Genomic DNA, 11,370 nt, shown 5'->3' on the forward strand with positions numbered 1-11,370 from the left:
CAGGGTCTATTAAGGGCATTGCTGAAGGAGTGGAGGAACAGCTGGACAAGAGAACAAAGCAGGCAGTGGCACCCCTTGGAGGAAGGAAGGACCGAGCCCCAGGAAACAGCTGATAGAGCTAAACTCAGCTTGTTTTTTTTCCTCTGTTCAACAGTTCTTGTGCCATGGCAAACAAAAGATAGACATTCTGATTTGCTTTACTGTTTGGTTTGTGATATCAATTGAGTTTGTTTTGCAGAGATCTGTGGGAAAAGGTAGAGAGATCTAAATCCCGTTTCTCCTCATTTGCCTGTTTCTGTGCTGATGAAAGCTCCAGAGAGTTCTGTTTCTTTCTCCCCTGCATCTGCTAGAAGCTGGGATAATGGCGGTTTTCAAGGGACTTTCCCTTCTTGGGACAGCAATCAGAATAAGATGTATGACCGTACTTACACTGTGGGCCTCGTTCTGCTCAGAGTTGTGGTGTGCCAAGTACCCGTTGACTGTACTGGGAACTGAATGCACTTAGTACTTCTCAGGATCGCATCTTGTATTATTATAATTGTGTGACCTTTTAAAAATTTATGCAGGATCACATTTCACAAAAGAAACATTTGTATACTTTCAGATGAGTCATCTCTACTATGCCTTGTCAAACCACACTCAAAGTGACAATTCCACTTAACAGAACTTCTTCACTAATGTATCCAAGGGCAACATTTGGTCATTACATTTTAGAGGATTATTGAAAAATTGTATTTTGGGTTGTTCTCAAGATAGAGAAATAAAGGGAGAAGTAGATCTGTTAGCCCTTTTCAAAAGCAAGTAAATTAAAATTTAATTGACTGAAATTTAGTGACTATTTTTATATTTCAAACAGCATATGCAAGTAAGGCATCCTGCTCATCATCACAAAAGACAGTATTAGATGGAGAGCAAGCAAAAAATAGCTAGTGTTGCACTGACTACGCTTCAAAAAGTTGTGTGCCTCTGCAATGGCATATGATTTCTGCCTTCTGTAAAACAGTTGGGATAATACAACATTCTTTTGGCTCCTTTGTGATTTTTTTTTTTTATTGTGTCCCATTAGACACTTCCAGGTCAGTGAAGGGGTAATTCCATGTGTTTATGTGCGTCTGTAAAATCACTTGAGGAGTCAACACATGTGTTCAAATGGTTCCCGGTCTTATCAGGAATCCTACAGGAAAGAAGAAAATAACATGCTTGGCCTTAGTCTCAGTCGAAACCCAATGCACATCCTAGTAGTGTAGAGTTGACAACAAAGGAATTCAACTTTCTGAGTGTGGTGTTCTATTTTCCCTGTTTCCATTAAAAGAGTGAAATTTATCCATGTAAAATAAGATCTAGTAAGAAAAAGTGTTTTTCAGTTAATACACAACTTCTGAATTTACTTATAAATTGTATTGAGTGAAAACAACTACAAAATCATCCAAACCTAATGATTTTTTGTGTGATAGACATACCAGTAACCCATACTTAGAGGTATCCATTCTAAGGCATGGTCAGATAATTCTAACGGAATTAAATACTCAGTACCAGCCCATGGAAAATAGACCCCTTCTCAAAAATAATGCATTTATCTTTTTTGTGATCTCTTTTGATTTCTTTGCTTTCTGTCCTTTTTTTTCCTTTTTACATTTGAGTATAATTTACAGTATATTTGTTTACTCATTGGCCTGCTGAGAGTAACAACTCGTTACTCTGATTAACTTTTGCTTTGGGAATCAGTGGATACATTTTCCACCTAATACACTATTTTTTTTCTGCTCAAATCCCACTACTGCTAGTGAGAGTTGTACAGTTTAAAAGCTCCCTTCACTAAGCTTCTGTTTTACCTGCTTAAATAAACCTCTCCTGAGTCATTGAGGCTGCCTTTCATGTTGCCACAGGATCTCTTTTCCTTGAAAGATGATCTGATTTTTGACATCTTGTTCTCCATAATGATTAGTGCAGGGATGTTAGGTTTTAGCTTCCCTCTAATGCTATCTACTCCCCAAAGATAGAATTAAATCTTCATTTGAAAGATGTATGTTCTTCCAGTTCCGGGGGTTGAATAATTGCTTTTTTTTGTGTGTTCCCTAATAACAGCAAACGCTTACGGCTTTATCATCTTTCTTCCCAAATGATTTTGCCAAAGCTCCACATATGTAGAAATAGGTGGAAAAGACTAAAATTTAAACTCTTTTCTTCCTTTCTTCAAATTCCTGTTGTGATAAAGATTGCAGAGATTTATGTGTTTCTTCCCCCTGCTTCTTTGTGTTTCTCCCCCCATAAACATCACTGCTGAATACTTGTAAAATGTGTTTGTTTCTGCCATAGAATAGTAATGTTTAAGTGGGTTTTGAGTCTCAGGGGGTTATGAGATTAGGTTTAGATTCCTACTTCTCAGCCTGTTCCTTCATTATGAATCATAGGAAAGCTTGAGGATCGGGAGAGATTTTTTTTTAAGATCAGGTTCAAGTTTTGATGAAATTCCATGAGAAAAATAGCTCTCATAAAATTCTGAATTGGAATGGTTTGACATATCAGAGGAACAATATATGTTTCTAGGCTTCTCTCAGATTGAGCTGGATCAGCTCAATAACAGCTCAAAAGATTTCAGTGCTGCTAAGTTAGAATTTTGAAGTTTAATTCTTGTTCACAGTAACCCCATCCACAGTCTTTCACTTCAGCCTGAAGGGAAGCTGCTGTTGGTCCATCTCTTATTTTCTATTAAATTATGGTCATGCAGTCTTTTTGGTCTTGCTTTCTCTGTTCTTGAGAAACGTGAGTACTGTGTCAAAGCATGGTGTTCTTCTGTATGGGTGACTTATTGAAGGTTATGTGGAAAATGCACATGGAAGAGACTGAAGTTACTTGGCTATTATTTCTTTGGAAAAAAACAACTATGGAAGAAAGAACACAAGTGGAAGGAAAGAGAGGCAGTCAGAAAGGAGCTGCCTTGAGACACATGTATGATTGCAGAGTTCTGACTTTTCCATGTCAGATTTATCTAGTTCCCGTATGATGATGCTAAGTTGCAGCAAAGTAATGTCTTATTAGAAGGACCATACTGTGCTATCAGGGTGCATTTTGATGATGATATGACTCATCGGTTCTTCAAGGCATTAGTGCCCTAGCTTCATCTCCGTAAAAATAAGAATGTGTGTTGCTTCCCAGAAGGAAAAAGAAACAAAAAACAAAAAAAAAAATCCAGAAGCCTATTTAGTATCTGTGTTCACTAACCCGCAATGAGCTCTGTGTGCATCCTTTTGTACCAAGCTTTCTCTACTGCTCTCAACTCCTCCTCTCCTTTCCAGGTTTCATGATCTTCTGAGGCCAGATGGATCTGGGTTCTGTGGTCCCTATTTGAGTACTTGTCCCCCTTTCTGAATGGAGCAGTAATCGTACATAAAAATGTAATACTGTCAGGGTATCTCTCAGTATTAACTTTTACTTAGAGAAATTCAATGCAAACAGTACAAATTACCTGTGGCGTGATGTCAGCTGCTGCAATGCCCATACAGCTCCTCTGTACTTTTGTGGTTTTAGTGAGGGAGGAAGCAGTTCGCTTTTAATCTTTTCTGCTGCTTTCAACCTGGCTGATATTTTTGTTCTTCTCATCTCATTGCTGTTTTTCAACCAAATGGAGGATTTTGCTCTATATCCCTAAAAGTAAAAAAAAAAAGTACAAAGAGCGAAAACAAACTGGATTTAATTTTCTGTCCATTAGGCTTATGTTGTAATTGATGCTAAGATGTTCCCTCTTGCACACATTGTTTACAGTAGAGTATATGCCATAATGTGTAGTGGCATGAGCTAAAGTTTATAGGGAGATCTGACTTAGAAATACTGTGCCTAAAGTTGCAAAAATTAGAGGAGTTGCCCAAACCTCATAAAATAAAATTCATCTGTTGAGCTGTGCTTTTTACAAATATCATTTGCCCAAATGTCCTCTAGTTTTGGTTACCTTTTTCTAACTGTTTTGCTTTGGAGTGAATCTCTGTCACTGCTTGTATTCTGGTAGCACTAATGATGACCATCTTGAATAAACTTTAGTGGGATTTTGCATAAACATAATTTTTCATTTTAAATGGTAATACTACTAATTCATCAGTCCCAGTATTTCAAAAAGATATGAAAGAGGTTCGAGCAACTTCTGACATAGTTATCACTGTTAGCTGACTCTGGTAAATATATAAAATAAGGTATAGCATCAGATGCGGCAGGAGGTGTTGGGTCAGGTGAGGGAATGCTGTTTCGATTGAAATCTCGCATCCTCAGTCACTTAACAGTGCAGCAGAAAGCGTACAGAGAGGTTGACCTCTTCTCTTCCCTCCCAGGTGAATCAGCTCCCTAGAGAGAGAGGCAGCAGGAGCTATTTTGAACACTGTGCGGTCTGTCCCCCAGGGGGGAACACGCCAGGCCTGGTCTGGGAAGGGAGCAGGCAGATTCCCCTCTCAAAGAGCGGTCACTTCTCTTGGAGGAGGGTCCATTAGTGCTGGATATAGTAGTAGCCTTTATTCAGAGAGCTTTTTTCAGTTAGGAAATACGAACTCGTTCTTTCACCTGAATGCCTGTAATTTACTCATTGTAATTTTCATAGGTTTACTTTCTTAGAATGGTTTTAAGAGTTTTTCTTGGCCTTGGTGGTAGTAGTACTTCCTTCCAGAAACCAACAGGGAGTGCGGGTGAGAGCTTCCTCATGCAGCTCAGCTACCGGCTTGATGAGAATTTTCTCATTGGCAGCAGACCCTGGTGTTGGACCAGTTATAACCACTGAACAGGGGAGGGAATTGGCGATTGTTTGTCTGATTTGTGTCTTTTTTTAATCTTTTCAAATTGATTGCTAGTGGTGTGTACAGGACAAAGCTAGCAATGCTATTTTCAACAGGAAAAAAATTAATGTGGAAGAAAAAAGCAAGCTAAACATTAATTTAAAAAGAAACCACTTTTAGGTAGAAATTGCACAGATATTTCACCTTTGAAGAGCATATTTAAGACAATTTTCCCATACGCTAAGATGTTTAAAGACAGAAATAGTCCATGTGCTAAAACAGAGTTATACCTCAGAGTTTCTAGATAAAAAAATAAATCTGTTATACAGAGTTTCTAGATACAAAATATATCAATTGTATTACTAATATTTTGGAAGAATTATAGACTAGTCTGTTTAATTGTATGCATTTCATTACTGACATTGTATAGTAAATCTGTCTGTATGTTTGTAATAGGCTGGGACAAATGGTTACATGGCTCCGGAAATCCTGAACGAAGAAGATTACAGCTATCCTGTGGACTGGTTTGCTATGGGGTGTAGTATTTATGAGATGGTTGCTGGGCGAACACCATTCAAGGATTTCAAAGAAAAGGTCGGTAAGGATGAGGTTAAAAGAAGAACTCTGGAAGATGAGGTGACATTTGAACATGACAACTTTACAGAGGAAGCGAAAGATATTTGCCGACTGTTTTTGGCTAAGAAAACAGAGAATCGTTTAGGAAGCAGGTATGCCTTACTTCTCAAACTCAGTAAAAGCCAGATTAAAGCTGCAGATAATATTGTTACTTTACATATTACACAAAATGAGGTTAGATCTTTACTTTCTACAGAGTACTGAATTTTCCCTTTCACTTCTAGGAAGAGAGGTGCAAAGTTTTGAAGATAATATGGAAATAAGGAATTTTGTTGCAATAGTGTCTTGTCCATCCTCACCCCAGACTACTCATGGGAGTTCCCTTCTTGGTATTTTGTGGGGTTAGACTTTATATAGTTTTGGGAGAAGGGAGCAGCCTATTTCTCTTGCATTTTCTTTCCTAAAGGTAAAGGATATTCAAGTAGATACCTGCATCTGTGCTAATGCAGACTGAATGCAGAGTCTTAGGCTGTATCACTTACTGGAATGATGTGGGCAAAAATCCAAATCTGCAATGTGGATTCTCTTCCCTGCAGATACGTAACTTGCAAGGCTGTGTCATTGGCTTCTTACTGAAGAGACCTTAACCCCTCCGATTTACTCAGGTGCTTTAAAAAAATCTTGTAGAGGTTCTGGTCTTCCTGACTCATCCCGGGGAGAAAAGGGAGGAAAAGAATGTTGGGCACAAATTCTTACAAAGCAAAACATTTTTTGGGACTTAAGAGGTGGCTTTGGGTTGATGAAGACTGATGGATGTGTCCCTGACTTAGCAATTTCAAGGAACTGTTCAATAAGAAAATTGGAAAGCTAAGCATTGTAATATTTAAGTTGTAATATTTCTGATCCCTCTGGTAGGGGGGTGGGTGGGTGTGTGTATATAAAAAAAAATCATTTAGTGCATTTCTAATGAGACAGATTGGGGATCTACATTTGCAATATAGACAAAATAAATATAATAAAAATGTAAAAAACGAATAGGAAACTGATAGTACCTGTCTTTAGAATACACCATGATTTGAATCACCTATGAATACAATATATTTATCAGGTGCTTTTCCAGTTTAAAGGTGGAATAGACACAGGGACTTAATGAAAATGCATAGATAGTCTTCTAAATTTATATTTCATAACAACGAAGAAGAGTTTTGCAAAATGTCACGTTTGCCTGAAAGAATTAACCTTCTTCTTATTCCAGTGCTACATGAAGGTAACTACGCTTCGTGCCTGATGAGTTTTCCCAACAACTCTGCAAGGCTGCAGAAAAAAAAAATATTTTCAACAGCACATAGAGTGTGTTTGATACAAAATCTTTATTATTTTTGATATGTTTTAAAAGCTTATTTTAAAAATAATACAAAAAACATTTAGAGCATTCTGCCTTACAAGTCAGCATGCTTTGCAGACATTTAGTCTTACAGCATTTTGTGAAGTAAACAAATTTCAGAGTAGGGGAAAAATGAAATTCAGAGATTCTGAGTGACTTGGTCAAGTTCATTCAGCAAGTCTGAAGCAAAACCAGCAACAGGCTATTCGCTTACTGTAACCACATTCACTTTGCCAAGGGAATCATTTACAATAATTCTGTCTGCTTACTGTTACGTTATTTCTCAGCAATGGGAGAAATGTAATTGCACAGATTATTTTTAATTTGCTGCTATTTAAGATATTCTTGCTCTTAGGTGTTGTACTTAGAGAAGGAAAACGATAGCATGTATACCATACCTGGGCATGATACAGAATAAAAGCCTGCAAGTGCCTCTTAAACAGGGCGATACTATTCAGGACAGCTCATCCTTACGTAAAGATTAGCACTGTAATTCTACTAAGGACAACAAGACCTTGGGTTATCTACATAAGTGCCTGTTGCATAAGTTAAAGCTGCTCAAGGACAGCTTTACTTTGTATACCTGATCTTTTAAAATACTCCACTCTTTTTTTGAAGACTCAGTGCCACTGGCTAACTCAGGAAAGATGTAACCCTTTTTCTCCACTCAAGCTTTTCGGGATTGACATCTCAAATCCCAAATCTGTAAAGTGATTTTTTGAATTTTTTTTTTTTTTTTAATGGAGGAATACAAAATTGACAGAGTTTGGATGAGTTAATTTGCTCTTTCTATTTAAGTTACGTAAACGTGCAATTCACACAGGAAGAGCTCAAGTTCATCTCCAGCTAGTTGGAAGATGCCTCAGTTGGTTCCAGTAGATGGCGTTCCTGTAGCTTGATGTTTTTAAAGGTTTTTAAGGTTTTGGTGGTGTCAGAAAATACATCAGGAGTAGAAACACTGCAGCAATCCATTCTGGAGCCTTCACCAGCTTCTAGCGCTTTTTGGTTTACGTTACATAAAGGAAAAGCAAAACAAAGTGAAATTTTTGTGAGTGCATCTGCCCAGTAGGATTGTCGGCACTGCTAGTCCCAGGACGCTAGTTAATTTGAACAGCAACTCTAATGCGCTTCAAGCTAACAGTGAATGTAAATAAATCGCATCAGGCTGGAGGGCTGCTCAAGTACTTGGTTATTACTAGCTAGTTAAGTTAGGAGATGATTTTGCAAGACTATGCATATGCAGATGTCATAATCCCTGTTGGTTTAATCTATACATTCATAATTGTGTTCATATGGCTCTTTTGGGTTGAAAACGTCATTTTTTCATTGCCCAGGGTGCCCGGACGGCAGCATCTATCATTCTTCAGGCTGTGATTTAGCATCCTGGTCGTGGTGGTGTTCAGTGGTTAGTGGTTGGTGGTGACCTGCTCAGAGTAACCAGGCAGCAGAGGCACAAAATGACAATTTTCTAACGAGGGAGCTGAAGAGGGCAGCTGGTAGTTTGATCTCAGCTGTGCCCGGATAGCACCAAGGCAGGCTAGAAGCATGGCAGGACAGCATATGAGGAACTGGCAGTAGTGGCAAGCTGGAGGAGCTGTTCTGTATACAAGGTATGAGGTCTTAAAAAAAAAAAAAAAGAAGATTTTGTATAGTCACACAATTGTACTACTTCTACACATTGGCAAAGATAAAAAAGACTTGCCAAAGGTTTGCATTACATTGTGTTCTTAGAACATTGTCTAGAAATACATGAGTGCTTACACTTGGCTAAGTATATGATTTTGTAAGGAAGTGGGAAAAGAAAACAACAACATGATAGCAACTACCATTTTCTGAGGCCAAAAACAGACAAATTTGTTTTTCTTACATTACCATTTTCAAGACCAGTGCACCCATAAACATGTAAAAAAGAAGGCATAGGTGTAAAAAATACAGTGGTCCTCCCTGCTCCTCCTTTCACTAGAATCCAAAACTCAAACTTTGCATGCCTTGTCACTAGAGGCACAGTTCAAAAGCTGTGGTCCTTGGTCGTGCTTTAATGAGCACACATTTGAGGCTCAGATTATTCTTATCATCAGAATATCCTACAAGTCTCTCTATGGGTCTACAATGAAACAATTCACTGTTTCTTTTACAGCAAAAGTTCTCCCTGAGGTCTGCAGTTGTTTTTCTTGAGACGTGTTTAAAATATGCATTTACAATGATTTTAGTCCTTTCTGGATTTTATTATTGGGTTTTAACAATATTAATAAAAGATTGTATTTGTGACAGTGGCACACATACTTTTGCTGATGTCATAATTTGTGAATCTCTTGCTTTAAATCTTTGTTAATTTATAAGAGTAGTTCATCTGAATGAACAGACTCACTAAAACTGGGAGTGTATTAGAGCAACATAACTGAGTTTTATCATGTAAATGCATAGCTGCTTTGAATTAAGATAAAACCAGAAATGTCATTTGTCACCAGTTTCCTATTCAGACTGTTATGCCTCGGAGTCAATCCCTAGCTGTATTAACCCAATGTACCCCAGTCTAGAGTTTAATAGATATTCTTGTCCTAGTTAATATAGAACCAACCATTGGACTTCCATTCTCGGATGGTAAATCCAATACTCCCCCTGCCCATCTTGCTAGATCTTCCGTTCTAGTTAAAGTGTATCTTTGGATATGGGTATCTCAGTGCACTGCCAGAAGCAGCACTGCAACTCTGGCATGGCACCTTGCCCAGACTAATTTACCCTGAGAGGTAGAGTAATGAATAATGGGATCAGGATGTTTTCTGCTTCTCGGCTTTGCTTATATTGTGCAATGCAGCGTTCTTTGGTTATGAAAAAAGGAATTGCATTGCAGTGTGTGTGTAAATCTCTCTCTCTCTCTAGCTCCTTACTTTAAAATACTCTCATGTATACAACACAAAGACACACCTGAAAGCAAAACATCACATTGATTAACAAACTTTTGCTTTATTGCAGAAATGAAGATGATGACCCAAGAAAACATAGTTTCTTCAAAACAATAAATTTCCACAGGCTAGAGGCAAACCTTATTGACCCTCCATTTGTGCCAGATCCATCAGTTGTCTATGCCAAAGACATTGCAGACATTGCTGACTTCTCTGAAATACGAGGAATTGAGTTTGATGACAAAGATAAGAAGTTCTTCAAAAAGTTTGCGACAGGTGCTGTCCCTACAGCCTGGCAGGAAGAAATTATTGAAACAGGACTGTTTGAAGAACTGAATGATCCTAACAGAGCAGATTCCGGGGGACATGCAAATGGAGGTGAAGCTAAGTCAGGAGTTTGTTTGTTGTTGTAAACATCACATCATTAACAAAAAGAGTAGAAACCACCTCAGAACTATCCGTGCTCTGACACTGTTTCAGAAACTCCATGCATCTGTTTAAAAAGAACCAATCGGTGTAATATGACATTGACAGGCTATGTAGGACCACCAGCTGTGTAGACTATATTATTTGCCTTTGCTCTAGCAAAGGAGATAATATTTTTGTTTTATTGGAGATTTATCAAGATGAAGAACCATATTTCTCTAAGAAACTTAGAATGATAGAAATTCTGAAATACAAAAAGCAATAATGGAGTGAAGAAGCAACACCTTTTGAAAATGACTGACTACCATTTTGAATACAGTCATTTGTTGGTTTTCCTTCTATTCTCTTGTTATTTCTACTAACACTTCCTCTTTGTTCTACAGTTTTCAGGAAAGATTTTTTAATTTTCAAGTAATATTCTCAGTTAGACAATGGAGCTCATATACATGTCAAACTTGGAATCTTATTGGTTAGCTAGTCTGTCTGTTGTTTTCTTAATTTGTTAGTTTTTGAATGGTTTGATTGTAATATGTTCAAATTGTCATAAAATGTAAAAGGTGGCTCTACATATCACTAGGAAATAGGACCAACAGGATCAAACTCTTTTCAAAGTTGATTTTAACAGAGTGAAGATAAGATTGCACCAAATTAATTGAATAAAGTATTTCTTCATTATTGTTAAGCGTATTAAGTGATAATACCATATACAAAGAAAATGTATTTATAAGTTCTTTTTGACAATCAATTTTAAAATTTTATCAGGTTTCCTGATAATTTTTCTGTATTTCGGTGATAAATTAAGCTACAAATACACCAAAGCAATTTGTAACTGGCTTTTTACAAGACACATTTCAGTGCAATATAAATTTTAATTCAGTACTTGCAAAATACATTATACTATTAAGTGCTGTAATGCTGGAAAGGTTATGTGTGCAAGTTGACACCATCTTCAAATGTTCATTGATTCTCGTGCAAATTTTGATGTCATTTATTTTTCAATATTATGACAACCTAAATTGAATTAATTGGAAACATTTCTGCGAATGCTTGTTGCTGAAGTGTATTACTTGTGAGATGCATCCTACTCATTTTCTCTGGTAAGAAAATACCAGAGAAACTGAAGAAGGCTGAAATGTGAGATCTGTAATGGCTTGAAATCTACTCTTATAAGGACATCAGTGGTAGTTGTTAGCAACAACTTTTAAAACTGATTCTGCATGCTGTTTACCGTCATCTGTCTGGCCATAATTTCCATTGACTAAAGTGGAAGTTGAAACTGCTCCTTTCCTTGGAGTCCTGGAGGCTGCTAATACCCCGTTTCCTATTT

The 11,370-nt window shown here is 37.4% G+C and overlaps 1 protein-coding gene across 1 annotated transcript in view; it reads left to right on the plus strand.

The window, feature by feature from the left end:
• GRK7 (G protein-coupled receptor kinase 7) overlaps window positions 1-10,863 on the plus strand; it is a 21,830-nt gene extending 10,967 nt beyond the window's left edge. Inside the window, exons 3-4 of the mRNA XM_009325086.1 lie at window positions 5,211-5,482; window positions 9,688-10,863. Coding sequence (XP_009323361.1) covers window positions 5,211-5,482; window positions 9,688-10,030 — 615 coding nt within the window. The 3' untranslated portion in view covers window positions 10,031-10,863. The remainder of the gene's footprint in view (window positions 1-5,210; window positions 5,483-9,687) is intronic.
• The last annotated feature ends 507 nt before the right edge of the window (window positions 10,864-11,370 follow it).

This window comes from Pygoscelis adeliae, unplaced genomic scaffold, assembly GCF_000699105.1.
Source record: "Pygoscelis adeliae isolate BGI_AS28 unplaced genomic scaffold, ASM69910v1 Scaffold155, whole genome shotgun sequence".
In the NCBI taxonomy this organism is placed as follows: Eukaryota; Metazoa; Chordata; class Aves; order Sphenisciformes; family Spheniscidae; genus Pygoscelis; species Pygoscelis adeliae.